Source organism: Rhagoletis zephyria, unplaced genomic scaffold (genome assembly GCF_001687245.7).
Source record: "Rhagoletis zephyria isolate East Lansing unplaced genomic scaffold, Rhagoletis_zephyria_1.1 Rzeph_scaffold_03800, whole genome shotgun sequence".
Lineage (NCBI taxonomy): Eukaryota > Metazoa > Arthropoda > Insecta > Diptera > Tephritidae > Rhagoletis > Rhagoletis zephyria.
In genome coordinates, this window is record NW_016160883.1 from 25,537 (window position 1) to 41,009 (window position 15,473).

Genomic DNA, 15,473 nt, shown 5'->3' on the forward strand with positions numbered 1-15,473 from the left:
GTATGGAGATATACGAAATCAATCGCATACTCATGAAGAAAGAGGGCAGCTGTTGGAAAGGGGGGCGTGGCACCTCCCATATAAATCGAATTTTTATACTGAATATCTCTGAAAGTATGCATGGTACAGTGCTGGAACTTCATGTAGAGATATGTATGTAGTTGAAATCAAGCCCATACTCATGGAGAAAATTTGGGCTATTTGAAAAGGGGGTGTGAGGCCTACAAACGTACCGACCTTTAGCTATCTTTGAATGTATTTTTTAGTTCTTCTGTAGGTGAGTTTGTTAGTGAAATCCTCCTAAATGGTTGTACGGATTTTAACGAAACTTTTTGTGTGTTTGAGTGGGTCTCTGGATGGTTTAGTTTCACAATTTAATCCGACAGTTGGCGCTGTATTTGAGTTATTACTAAAAATATTATTTATGATCCGATTTGGCTATACTATTGCAAAATGTGCTGCCATGTGGTGCTGAAGTCGAGCTATTACTACAAATAGCCAAGTGAGAAAAGGGGCCGTGAAGGTCAGATTAAATCGACCTGTTGCACCATTGGGTATATCGAACGCTCCTGCGTTGCGATTAGCCCAATGGATGTGATTTTCCAATATTATTATGCGTTCAAACTTTTAAGGTATTTCGTCTGAAATAAGTATATGTATATTGCATTTCTGTAGAACAATTCGCACCCATTTTGAAATTGCCACCAACTATACTGTAAAGCTTCTAGGACATTCACTATAGAACCGGGTTGTTGCCACCAGGGAGTGAAGAGGAAAAAATTTATTTCGCTTTGCGAATAACCGTGCTATAAAATGCCGCACAACTGGAGAATTTCAAGAACTTCTTCACGGATATAACACTTTCCTTAGGTTATTTAAAGCGGCAAATGACCACCAAACCATAATCTTAGCAGAAGAATGTGCCTATGAAAATTGTAAACGTGAATTGTTGGTGAAAATCTTGGACCAAAAAGTTTCAATAAAATATATAAAAATTTTGGGCTGGACGAAGTTCGCGGGGTCTGCTAGTATGCTAATATATGCTAAAAAGCTACTTACGTACTAAATTTGAAGCAAATCGGACTATAATAAGATTTTTTCGAATAGACCGGTTCCTGGTCTACCTACCCGAAAAAAAGTAAAATTTTTTTAGCCTAAAATATGGTGGTTACCGAAAGCTATTTGTATACCAAATTTCATGAACATCTGACAAGCCGTTCGCGAGATTACCTGTTAAAAAAAAGGGACTTCTCTTTATATAATTAGTATAGATATAGATAGATAGATAAATGGTGGTCTGGACACACAACATTGCAAGTTGATAAAAGCGTTGTAAAAAATAGCCAACACTTTCTAAAATCTCGCGTCCACTTTTATATTTGGGTCACTGTGTTTTTTCCAAAGAAGGATGTGGCGAGGACTTTCTTTATACAATTTTTGTTATGAGTTGCTTAAATTTGAGTGCGAAGTTTTATTCGCAACACTTAGAAAATAACGAAAGAGAATAAAAGAGCACGAATATCGTTGTGAAGCAAAACTCTATGGGTAGACAAAACCTGTGAATAATTGTATCATCCCTGCAAACCATTTTTTCAGAGTATTCTGCATTGTAAAGAGATTTTAAAGAATTCGTTAAGATTTAATTCGATTTTTTGCCGAATTTTCTAAAATGAAATAAATTACGCACACTTCTATTCTTTTACGAAATTTCGGAAGAAAATCTGTGAAGCAACGAAAATAATGGTGCTATGTGAAGAATATCTTTCAGAATTTTTCCAGAATTTTCTTTATTTTTCGTACAGAGATTTCTTTACGAGTTCGTGTCAACCACTTCATATAGTTTTCTTTGAAAATTCGTAAAAAAATCGTTACGGAAATGAGATACTGCTAACGATTTCCTTAAGATTTCGGGAACTTTGGTTTGCAGGGATGGTGCCAACATACTTCATTGTTGCTTATTATAGCTCTGAGACAAGCATGTGAGAGAGTGAGTACGACTTTAAAAACAGGGGTTTCGAATATATAGATATCAAAATACAATTCTACTACAGTCGACGTCCAGTAATACGAAAGCTCCTTCATACGAATGTCCAATAATACGAATGCAGTGTTTTTTACACTAATTGTTCTATAATACGAATAAGGCATAATTTTACCGTTCGATAATACGAAACAACTTTTTTTCTCTCAGTAGGCTTTGCCTTTTTCTTTTTCAATCGTTTTTTTTAAGTTGCAAATCATATTTCTGGCGTTAGCAGTAGGCTTTGCTGTTTTTGATTTGTTTCTTTTTCAATTGCTATTTTTGCAAGTTGCAAATCATATTTCTAGCGTAAGCAGTAGGCTTTGATTTCTTGATTGCTTTTTTCAGCCGTTTTTTTTAAGTTGTGGCGTTAGCATCATTTTTCCGCTGATTTATTGTGAAAAGTTAAACAGCAAAATGAAAACAAAAAAACGAATTTCGCTGTACGACAATATGAATATACTCGCGGATTGCGATAAAGGAAAGTCTTTATTGTACATTTCAAGCAATTTTGGCTTGTCTAAATCAACAATTTGCACAATAAAAAAACAAAAAGCCCAAATATTAGCCAGCACTACAAGTTCTGCGAAACGTCGCTTCACAATGAAGACCGGAGAATTCGTTAAAATGGAAGATGTACTGCATCAGTGGTTTTTAACGAAAATGTCTAATTCCAGTAGGAGCTATGCAACTGAAATGTAAAGCGCGAGTTGCATAAGAAATTGTACAATAACACATTTTTTGCGAGTGATGGTTGGCTTACAAAATTTAAAAAACGATATGGAATCAGACTGCTGAAGGAATCTGGTGAAAAATTATCCTCTAGCAAAGAACTTGTAGCCCCATTCATTAAAGAGCTATCGAGTGTGATAGAGAAACATAATCTCTCACATGAAGCAGTGTTTAATGCGGACGAATCTGGACTTTATTGGAAAATGCTACCAGACAAGACATATGTCCATTCGGAAGAGAAATGTGCACCAGGAAGAAAAGTGTCAAAGGAAAGTGTTTATTCCAAATAAACACATCCCTGCATTATGCTCCTGAACTCCGAAAAGCGAAGGAAGGATAATGCAGGAATGAAAAACTGCGCCAACTTAACTCCAAGAAAGTCAGTTTTTATAAAACTACCCGCGCATCAACACGCAAGCGATAGCAGCCTCAATAGAAGACAACAACAACAATCAATAACATATACAACACGGAAGACATAAAGTTAAACAGGTCAATATAAATAAAACCTAACTAACTCAAATACAATAAATACACACATAACACAATTAACCTCATTGTACATATACCCACACATATATTGTATTTTTTACACACCACCCACTATATCTAAACACACTGAAGTGTTACCCTTTGAATTCTAAATTAAAGATTATTGTTTATAACGATTAAATAAGACCCACTTCTTTTCTTTATTCGGAGTCGGCCACGAATTGTCGACATACCCCGACATTTTGGTCCTTCGAGCCGCGAACTCGATAAAGGAAATTAAACACACAAATCAAAAATTCATCGTTGGAGAATTCACCCAGCATTCTACCCAGCAACAATAAAAAAAAATAAAACATTGAGGGAATAAAATAGAGCAAATCACTTCAGCTAAGTACCTACATACATACAAAAACAAGGAGGGAAATCCAACACATCAGCACACTTTGAAAACAGACCCATTGCTGAAACTACTGTAAGTGCGACCCAAAATATTTCTATTAAATCTTAATAAAAGTGCAAATCAGAATCCTATAGGGCTAAATTCAAATTTTTGTCACTATTTGCTTTGCTAAATTCTGCTTTGACTTGTTTAATACATACTCGTACATACATAAATATTTACTTACCCGAAGTCGTGCAGTAACCCATCAGCAGCCATTTTAGCCGTTTTCCGGCTAGATTTAGCCGGTTTTGATAGCAACTAGCCGGAGAAAATTCGATCTAGCCGGCAGCCGATTTGTTAGCCGGTTTGTAAAAAAAAGTTAGCCGTTTTTAGCCGATTTTACTATTTGCCTAATTTTCAGGTGCAAAAAGTAAACAAGTTGTTCGAAAGCAATAATGCAGACCCAATGAAGATTTTTAATGAACTCAATGTTTTACTTTCGCATCTATGCTCCCTAGTGGTTATTAGCGCGGACACCTTTGATCCTATATGCTCCCCGTTGGAACCATACCTTGCTCCATTTCCTCAGTTTTATCACAGTTTTGAAGAGTATTTAAAAACAAAAGTAAGCACAAACGCTTTTGACCACGAAGCCGAGAAAATAATTCGAGAAAATGGTCGCTATTTTATTATCACTTTAATAAAGGAATTACGCCAACGCCTCCCTACAAATATTGCCACACTAAAAAAAATTGACTTTTTTCGATTGGAAATGCATTAAGAGTAATTAAACCAAACACAAAGCAACAAAAACACAAATATAATGTCGACGAAATAACATCCATAGAGATGCAATGGCAACGGTTAACGTTACATACCTGGAGTAATTTAGACTCAACTGTAAAATTTTGGGCCGAAGTTTATCAATTTCGAAATGCCCTAGGAGAAAACCCTTTTGCTGACCTTTCCAACCTAGTTTTTAGTTTTCTTGTTTTGCCTATAAGTAATGCAGAAGTAGAGCGAATATTTAGTTCAATGAATATAATAAAAACTAAGCAAAGAAATCCAATGTGCGTTAAAACGTTACACGCTATTTTATATATAAGATACGGTTTAAAACGTGAAGAAAAATGCTGCCATAATTTTACTGTAGATGACGATCTCTTAAAATTAATGAATTCAGGTGATATATACAATAGCGATTCATTTGATGATGAGGAATATACACTCGATATAAATTAATGGTGTTAACTAGTCTTCCGTTTCTTGCGATTTATTTAAATAAAGCATGTGAATTTTCACTAAAACATTTTAGCCGTTTTTTGCCAGAGTCTATGTGAAATTTCACTAAAACATTTTAGCCGTTTTTAGCCGCTTTTTTTTGCCAATCTAGCCGGTCGGCCCAAAAAGTTCTGGCAACACTGCCCATCAGTTGCTCTGCCGACGGTAAATACTGTATATACATACCCGTGCTTACATACACACATTCATATAACAACCCATTCCGCCTAACAATTTGTTGGTATAGCATCAACGGTTAGCCCAACTTGTACCAATTTAAAAGAAATTTTCCAATACAAGAGGTATTTGAAAAACTCGGCTTCACATTGGCAGATACCCAATTCCACAAACCCAGACCCGTGGATATATTAATTGGTAGTGATCTTTACCCTAAAAATATACTCGGTGGAGTTAAACGAGATATTTTAGGTTCACTCTTAGCCCAAGAGACAGAATTTGGATGGATTTTATCTGGTCCTGTACCCAGACCGTCTCAATCAACAAACTTAGTTTAATTTTACAATAAAATGACCCCAGATAATCTACTCACTCGTTTTTGGGAGGTGGAAGAAGTTCCCAGAAAACCCTTGGCCTCTCCATCAGATATTCTCTGCGAAGAAAACTACCAAAGAACGACACGTAGGAACCCAAATGGACGCTATGTAGTAACTCTACCCTTCAAGGACCCCGAAAACATCGACATTGGAAGTTCAAGACACATACCGCTAGCACAATACCTTAGAAATGAAAAGTCTTTACTTAGAAAACCTGAGGTAAAAGCGGAATATGACAAGGCAATTACCGAATATTTGGAACTCTGTCACATGAAGAAGGTCGAATATAATCCCGCGGATAAAACGACCCCATATTACTTACCACATCATGCGGTCATTAAACCTGATCGCATCACAACAAAACTTCGCGTGGTATTTAATGCTTCGAACCCCACTTCGAATCGAAAGAGCCTTAATGACGTTCTACACATTGGACCCACCTTACAAAAAGACTTAGTCATTCTAATTGTAAAATGGAGACTCTTTCGATTTGTTTTCAACGCGGATATTCAAAAAATGTACCGACAAATCCTCGTAGACCCAAAACACACCCCGTTCCAAAGAATCCTCTTTAGAAAATCCATTGAGGACCCAATAGAAGACTTTGAGCTTCAAACGGTTACATTTGGTATAAAGTGCGCCCCTTACTTAGCAATCCGAACTCTTCTAAAGCTAGCCGATGATGTCCAAGAAACCCACCCATTAGCATCTAACATTTTACGAAATGAAATGTATGTGGACGACGTCTTAACAGGAACCCATGAGCTATCAACTGCTAAACAAGCACGAGATGAACTCACTTCTGCTTTAGAGTCCGCGGGATTCGCCTTACGAAAATGGACCTCCAATGACCCAGAAATATTAGCAGAGTTGCCCCAAGGACATCGACTCGATACCGAGTTACTCAACTTACCCGAGTTCGACAACACCAAAACCCTAGGTATTCGTTGGAACTCCAAGATAAATTCATTCTTTTTTCTCGTCAACCCAATCGAGAAGAAACCCGCATACACAAAAAAGGGAAATTTTATCAACCATAGCTAAATTGTTTGATCCCGCCGGCTGGCTCAGCCCAATAATAATAACGGCAAAAATTATTATGCAACAAGTATGGCTTGATAAATCTGACTGGGACGAAAGTCTTAAGCCACTTACCCTTCATCGATGGCTTAGTTTCGTAAAGGAGTACGAAACGTTAAACAAGATTGAAATACCCAGATGGACCCACTTCACTCCATCAACCACCATTGAATTCCATGGATTTTCTGATGCCTCCGAGAAAGCTTATGCAGCAACTCTCTATATTCGAGTTAAAATGGAAACCAAAGTATGGACCACCATGTTAGTTTCGAAGACGAGAGTTGCCCCAATTAAGTGTATATCATTGCCAAGATTAGAACTCTGTGGAGCCGTTCTGCTAGCTAATCTTGTCGACTCTACACTCTCCCAACTACATCTGACCCAGTATCAGACCTATTTTTGGACGGACTCAACGATAGTCCTATCGTGGTTAAAGAAGCCACCATGTTCCTGGACTACTTTCGTATCTCATAGAATCACCACAATCACGGAAAATGTCGGAATTAATAAATGGCGCCATGTCGAAAGTCGTGATAATCCCGCTGATCTGTCAAGTCGAGGTTGTACGCCCACGGAACTTTTAAATAGCGAACTCTGGTGGCACGGACCCAAATGGCTAAAGCTCGAGCGAGAACAGTGGCCAACAACTCAAAAACCCTACAGCACAACCCTTGAAGCCAAACCTGTAAAGACTTTCGCAATAACAACCCAAGAGGACATCCATGAAAGATTCTCCTCACTACCCAAAGCCATTCGTGTAATTGCGTATTTATTCAGGTTTTGCTCAAATGCATCACCCAGGAGACGTGAAACGCACTACCCAAGCCGAGAAATAACTCCTAACGAATTTAAAGCGACACGAATGAAGCTGATTATTTTGACCCAACAAACTCATTTCACGGACAAATATGACGCTTTGACCCGAAAGTCCCAAATACCCAAGAAAAGTTCACTACTGACACTTAAACCATCAATTGATCCTAATGGAATGATGCGAGTTGATGGCCGATTAAGCAATTCCGCGGCATTATCATACAACGAGCGTCATCCGATTTTATTACCCTATAGCAGCCATATGGCAAAGCTCCTGGCCAGATTTACTCACTCAATAACCCTACATGGTGGAAATCAACTAGTTTTGCGACTCATTCGAACAGAATTCTGGGTTCCAAGGTTAAAGACCCTCATAAAAGCAATGATCCATAACTGCAAAACTTGTATATTGCACAAGAAAGAACACCAAACACAAATAATGGCAGCACTTCCAGCGGAGAGGACAACCCTAACCCGTCCATTTGCCGCCACAAGAATTGATTTCGCTGGACCCTATGACATCAAGAATTACAATGGAAGAGCATGTCTAATAACCAAAGGTTACATCTGTGTATTTGTTTGCTTCGCAACCAAAGCAATACACCTCGAACCCGTTAGCGATCTTACGACACAAGCGTTTATGGCGGCATTCGCGCGTTTCTTTTCCAGGCGCGGATGCCCCGCCGATCTTTACTCAGACAACGGAACGAACTTCGTAGGAGCTTCACAATTATTAGCCAAAGATCGACGAGAATTTGTAAAAATCCTTAAAACCGAAGTCACAGCCAGTTATACCCATCAAAACGTCAACTGACACTTCAACCCTCCCGGAGCTCCACATATGGGTGGACTATGGGAAGCCGGAGTAAAAAGTTTGAAAACTCATTTAAAAAAGGTATCAAAAATCCAGAAATTCACCTTTGAAGAACTAGCTACCCTACTTATNAAACTCATTTAAAAAAGGTATCAAAAATCCAGAAATTCACCTTTGAAGAATTAGCTACCCTACTTACCCGCATCGAGAGTTGCTTAAACTCACGTCCATTGAGCCCTTCAAGCGATGATCCAACTAATTTGGAACCTATAACCCCAGGACACTTCCTTATAGGTGCCCCGTTACTCACCCCTGCCGAACCCAACTTGGACGACGAAAATTTAAGCATCGCAAACAGATGGCAGAATTTAAAAATACTCCACCAGCATTTCTGTAAAAGATGGAAGGAGGAATACTTAAGGGAACTCCACAAGCGATATAAGTGGAAATACCCTCAACGAAACATTGAAGTGGGTGACTTAGTCGTCATTAGAAATGAAAACTTACCCCCAAACGAATGGAAACTAGGCCGAATCGAGAAGGCCTATTTCAGTTCGGACAACAAAACCCGGGTGGTCGAAATTCGCACCGCTCAAGGCATTACAACCCGCCCATCACAAAAGTCGTGATATTGAACACCCATTAACCTATAAGTTTTCTTTCTTTGTAGAAAAATGGCACCAACTAACGTTTCCCGGAACTCCGCAGCAAACAGCAGCACTCGGCGAAGCAGCCCAACCTCCACCATCCGCTGCCTAAGCATGACCCGCAGCATTTCACCTATATCGGATATAGAAACCCTCTCTAAGCGTGCACAACGCTTCCGTGCAACCCTTTCTCCTATACGTGAGGAAAAGGAAAGTGGTATCCATCGCACGGCCCGACCCAAAATCACTCACACTCGTCACCATAAGTACGACCCACACCGCCATGTAGCATGCGGTTTATGCAAGAAGGACCATCGCTTGGTGACTTGCACAAAGTATACTAACATGAATATTCATGAGAAGTACAACGCAGTCATCAAGACCCACTATTGCAGAAATTGCTTGGCCAGGTCACACAAACACACAAAAATGCACAAGTGAGAAGAGGTGTTCGACGTGCAATGGAAAACACCATTCTTCCCTTCACGGCCGCCCAAGATTCAACACCGAGGTGGATACAAAACACCAGAAAAAAGAAAAAACTCACGCTCCACCAGTTAATACTAAAATACCGTCATTACTGGCCAAGCAGACCCTAATACCGACGGAAATCGTTCGGCTCAAGCATGCCGGCATATGGCATAAGGTTCGAGCCTTAATAAACCCGACCCAAAAATTGACAACCGTTGCAGACGAGCTGGTGAGAAAGCTATCATTGCCGATCACATTCCTCAACGCTCATCGTATATGCAACATGCACTAACGGATAACAAATTTCGCATCGAGTGTAACAGTTTGATCACTAAGGATCTACCCAAACAGCCGTAAGCAAAAACCCGATTCGATCACTTAGTCCTCGCTGACCCCAAGTTCACGTCCAATGGGAACCTCAATTTGGAATTAGGAGCCGACGTTTACCCACTCATCCTCAGAAGCGGAGTGTTTAATCCGGACAATGGCATGGTCGTAGCCCAGAACACAGCATTTGGTTGGACCCTAACTGGCACTATATAAAATAGCCCAATCTACCCTAAGTATACTTCGCTACTGAAAATTTCCCAATTTAAATCAACTGAGTTATATGTCTATCCACCCCACTAATTTCTATTTTATTCGCAGATTTTGCTAGGTGGCCGGGATGTTTATTCCAAATAAACACATCCCTGCATTATGCTCCTGAACTCCGAAAAGCGAAGGAAGGATAATGCAGGAATGAAAAACCGCGCCAACTTAACTCCAAGAAAGACAGTTTTTATAAAACTACCCGCGCATCAACACGCAAGCGATAGCAGCCTCAATAGAAGACAGCAACAACAATCAATAACATATACAACACGGAAAACATAACGTTAAACAGGTCAATATAAATAAAACCTAACTAACTCAAATACAATAAATACACACATAACACAATTAACCTCATTGTACATATACCCACACATATATTGTATTTTTTACACACCACCTACTATATCTAAACACACTGAAGTGTTACCCTTTGAATTCTAAATTAAAGATTATTGTTTATAACGATTATATAAAACCCACTTCTTTTCTTTATTCGGAATCGGACACGAATTGTCGACATACCCCGACAGAAAGAATAACATTTCTGGTTTGTGCGAATGCAGAAGGGACAAAAAGGATAGAACCTTTCGTCATTGGGAAAGCGCAAAACCCAAGATCATTTCGCAACAAGATTTTGCCGGTTAAATATGATAGCTCGAAATCTGCATGGATGAATGCTGCAATGTTTAAGAAGTGGTTTTTTTGAATTTTTGCTCCAGAGGTATGTTAAATTTTGCATTTATGAAGCCATAAATTGCATTATAAATCATCTAAACTCATTTTCAGGTGGAACGTTTCCTAGAAGATAAAATGCTTCCCAAGAACGCGCTTTTGTTGTTGGATACCGCGCCAAGTCACCCGCCTGCCGATCAGTTGGTAAAAGAGACCGAAGACGGAAAAATTTGGGGCATGTATTTTCCACCAAATGTCACTCCATTGATCCAGCACATGGATCAGAATGCGATTAGACTATTAAAACTCCATTATCGCACCAGCTTGTTGTCAATGGTTGTGACCTCAGTGGAAAGTCTTGAAACGTGCCTTAAGCAAACCAACTTATTCCAAGCTGTCTCTTTACTTGCATTGGCGTGGAAGAAAGTATCCCAAGAATCATTAAAAAAATGCTGGAACAGAATTTTTAATGACGACGGATTCGACAAAGAGGACGATGTTCCTCTTTCCATACTTCAGCAAAGTGAGGAAAACCTCGCGACCAGAAACTCTTTACGTTTATTAGAGCGTGCGTTTCCAAATGTAGAGTTCGATGTCAACGATGTGGCCGAGTGGAATAATGAGAATATCATCGACGATATACAGACGTTTAATGACCATGACGAAGAAGAAACAATTGTGGCTCCAGCCGAAACGCCAAAGGTAAATCATGTGGATGCAATAAACTGTTTTCAAACATGTATTCAGTGGGCTGTTGAAAACCAGATTGACTGTTCCAAAACCCTTTTACTGAGAAGCAGTGTTGCCAGAACTTTCTGGACCAACCGGCTAAATTGGCAAAAAAACCGACTAAACTGTTTCAACTAAATTTCACATGTTTTATTTAAATAAATCATAAGTAGAAAGACTAGTTCTTGGAGAGAAGTTGCAAATTCAAGCTGGAAAAAATTTTGGCGCCAAGAATTTGCAATTAGGAAAAACATATGATTGTGGCACGTGGTTGCATTTTTTGTCGACAATAATTTGAATAAACAGGTTCGCCAAATTTAAAAATTTACAAACTTGAGCAATTTTAAAATGAAAAATTTAAGTAAATACTTGTTTACTTAATTAGTTTAGTTAATTCCAATGATTTGAAACGTACTCGTAATGCAATCTCAACCCGAGTCGATATAGGAAACGCGACAGTTAGTACGGCAAAGAAATGGAAACGTATGTTGAAGAAAGTCGGACTAGCAAGAAATATACATGTAGATCCTGTTTTTTTGTCCCTCTGAAAGAATTTTAAAATTCTATACAAATTTCTTATGTTTTAAATGCAAGTTCCTGCAAATTTGCGTTCGTGTAGAAATTTGCAAGTTTCTCTACTTGAGAGAGAATTTGAGAGCATTTTTTCTTACTAACTGATATTTTGAGTGATAATATTCGCTGGATTTTCGACGGACAAACCTATTGTCTTCCTAGAGAGGTTTGCTTTACATTTTGTGCTCTTTTACTTTCATTTTGAGGCATTTCAGTGTTGTAATTTAAATTCAAGTTGGCCTTCGGTTTTTGGAATTTAAATAAGTTCGCAGGAAAAAAAGTTAGTTTAAATAAGTCCATATGTGTACATAGTGCTTGAAAATATACATTTTCCCTTGCCTTAAAACTTTAAGCGTGGGCAACAATGATGTTTTGTAATTAAGGCAGAATTGTATATGCGCTATCTGGGAAGACAATACCTGTAAGATTTATTCTTGGGAGTATGTCCAAACACAAATGCGCGTTAAGCAAACAGTGAAACAATTTGTTATTTTCTAAGTTTGCGAATAAAACTTTACACTTCAATTTAAGTCATTGATAACACACATTTTATGAAGAAAATCCCCGTTGCGGCCTTCTTTAGAAAAAAATATTCGTTTAAAATAAAAATAAGCGAAATCGGCCCAATTTTATATAACCCTGCCTCCACGATAACACTAGTAGCCATTTCTAACAGATTTTGGATCGTTTAGTCAAAAATGGAAACATATATACATTTGAATTTTAAGAAAACAAGGTAAATAGCAAAATCGGCTAATTTTTTTACAAAACGGATAAAAAATCAGCTTCCGGCTAAACCGAAATTTCTCCGGCTGTTTGCTATTGCAACCGGCTAAATCTAGCCGGAAAACGGCTAAAATGGCAACGCTGCTGAGAAGCCTNCAAGAAGAGGCTATGCAAATGAGTTTGCAGATCAATAAACGTCAGAGCTTAATGACGGAGTTTCTAGTAGACTGATGTTCTACGGTAATTTGGTACAAACATTTATTTTAACCTTTTGATATATGTACGAATGGAAAAATGTGTACAAGTTTATGTTTTGATTTTGTTATTTTAAGAAAATAAAAAATAATTTGAATTTTTACATAAATTTATTTACTTTTTTATTGCAAAATATTCGTTGCGATTATACGATTTTTTCGATTTTACGAATAGTTCTGACATTATATAATTCGTATTATTAGACGTCGACTGTATTTGAATTGTTAAAAACTTAAAAAAAGCAACCGGCTGGTTCGATATAAATTAATGGCGTTTTCTTTTTACTGCATATTTATATATAAATTATTAGAATGGAAATCTCCAATGTATTTATATGAGAAGCTAAATCCAACAAAATCCAGTAGACGCCACAACCTGATAGTCCCAAAATACACATATCTAGCCTCATCGAGATTGTTCTTCATCAACGCTGTGAGACTCTGGAACAATATCCCCGAGTCCGTTAAATCTATACTGAATAGGAGTAACTACAAGGCGATAATACTTAATTACTTCAAGTCTATGTAGTGAGTACGATTGTAATAAATAATTTGCCTTTCTTTCCTCTCTTCTCTTCATTTACCTTCTCTGGTAGTCTTCATATTTTATTTTATTTTAAGAAAAAATGTAAAAAAAAAATTCACGTATAAGTGATTCTTCTTTTTAGTTGTAAGCGCACTTAATTTTAGTTTTAGTTCAATTCAATAATATGTTACTTAATTAAGTTCATGTACTATTAAAAGATTATTGTCTTACATGTACAACCACTATAGTTAAAAAAACTTTAACCTCCCTATTATAATTGCCATTCGCACTGTAGGTATGTAACTTGAGAATAGAAATCGCTGCATCCTTTAGGCGCATCAATATTACATAGTTACATCCCGAGCTAATAAAAGGAAGGTAAAAAAATGGGAATGCAGCATTGCTGTAGGCATGCTTATATATTAAGCTTTGTAGTTACATACGTATGTTAAACTAAAATAGCGAAAGCGTACAAACAAATATGTATACGTGTTATTGCAAAAGGAAACATAGCGGAAGCATGTGTGTGTAAATGCAAGTAAAAAAAATGTAAGTACATATCGTCGTTTAAAGTGCAAAACCGCGTATCAACAAAATGCAAAACCGCGTATCAGCAAAATGTAAAACCGCGTATGTGAAGTTGTAGAAATTATTTTCTAGAGCGTAAAAACACTCAAATTGGTTCTCTCTTTTAAAAAGCAATCGCATTTCTGGATAGTAGTAGTTTTGGCAGCCAATGTCAGTTACGCGGTTTTGCAGAATGACGATACGCGGTTTTGTACTTTAAACGACGATATGTATATAGGCAAATGTAAGCACACAATATAGTGGGAGAATATCACTAAGTAGGTCAAGGCAATATTTAAAGCAAACGCAACTTTTAATTGCATTGAGGTGAATGAACTAAGCATACCTGACCTTGAATATTGTAAGCATATACATAATAAAATATAAAATAACATATGATTTAAAATGCAGCGGCTGCCAATCGGTGACCCAACATTTCAAACTGGTAAAATTGGTAGCTTGTGGATGGGGCGCCGAATAATTCCCTTATTCTCTTGAATCCTTTCCTGGTATGCATTTGAATATTCTTCCCATATGCCATTTATGGGGTGGAAGGTTACCTTCGTGGATGATAACTAAGGTGTTGTTGCTGATGTTTGGGCGATCTGAAAACCATTTTGAGCGTACTTGCAATTCGTTGATATACTCATGTGACCACCGCTTCCAAAATGTTTGTTTAATGCCTGTTATTTTGCCCATTGGTGTAGGTGCTTATATTTGGAGAAACGTTTCGCTCTGGAAGAGCTTTCAGAGCCCCGCCAATGAGAAAGTGACCTGGAGTTAAAGCTTCGTAGTCATTCGGATCGGATGACAATGGAGCTATTGGCCGAGAGTTCATTGCCGCTTCGATTTCCAACAAGGCCGTCGAGAGTTCTTCATAGGTAAGTCGTGAGTTGGAAATGCTGCGATTTAGATGCCTCTTTGCTGATTTCACCGCCGCTTCCCAAATACCGCCGAAATGAGGTGATCTAGGAGGAATAAAATTGAAAATAACGAATTCGTTAGCACAATACGCCACAATGGTATCTTGATTTTCACGATTAAATAAAAATGCCTTTAATTCAGCAAGTTTATTACACGCGCCAACGAAATTTGTCGCGGTGTCCCAAAATATGTCTGAACGCATCTGTAGATAGATTGGAAACAATTTCAATGTATACTGGCAATGTGTACGCTAAACAATCGAAAATTGCAATGCACGCCTTGTAGGGCGTCTTGCCTCTAATTCGTAGGTACACATCAACTGGTCCGCAAATATCAACACTGCAGCGGGCGAAAGGGTGTGATGGGGTCAATCGCTCAACTGGTAGGTTTCCCATCATTTGCTGCATCAATTTTGGCTTGTAGCGTACGCAATTTATGCACGATCTGACTACTCGCCTTGCCATGTCGCGCGCGTTGACGATCCAAAACTTTAACCTTTTAAATGCTACCAGTGCTTTAGGTCCTGCATGGTAATGCTTTCGATGAAGATAACGTACGTAGTTCACGACGAACTCACACTTGTTTGGCAACAGTATTGGATGCGGGCCGCGATGCTGGT

General features: G+C 38.2%; 2 protein-coding genes across 2 annotated transcripts; both read left to right on the forward strand.

The window, feature by feature from the left end:
* Positions 1 to 5,434: 5,434 nt before the first annotated feature.
* LOC108369690 (uncharacterized) lies at positions 5,435 to 6,505 on the forward strand. The gene has a single exon (XM_017624854.1). The coding sequence runs from the start codon at positions 5,435 to 5,437 to the stop codon at positions 6,503 to 6,505; it is 1,071 nt and encodes a 356-aa protein (XP_017480343.1).
* A 1,540-nt stretch (positions 6,506 to 8,045) lies between these two features.
* LOC108369689 (uncharacterized) lies at positions 8,046 to 10,244 on the forward strand. Its single transcript, XM_017624853.1, has 2 exons — positions 8,046 to 8,249; positions 8,318 to 10,244. The coding sequence occupies exons 1-2, from the start codon at positions 8,196 to 8,198 to the stop codon at positions 8,795 to 8,797; spliced, it is 534 nt and encodes a 177-aa protein (XP_017480342.1). The 5' UTR covers positions 8,046 to 8,195; the 3' UTR covers positions 8,798 to 10,244.
* The last annotated feature ends 5,229 nt before the right edge of the window (positions 10,245 to 15,473 follow it).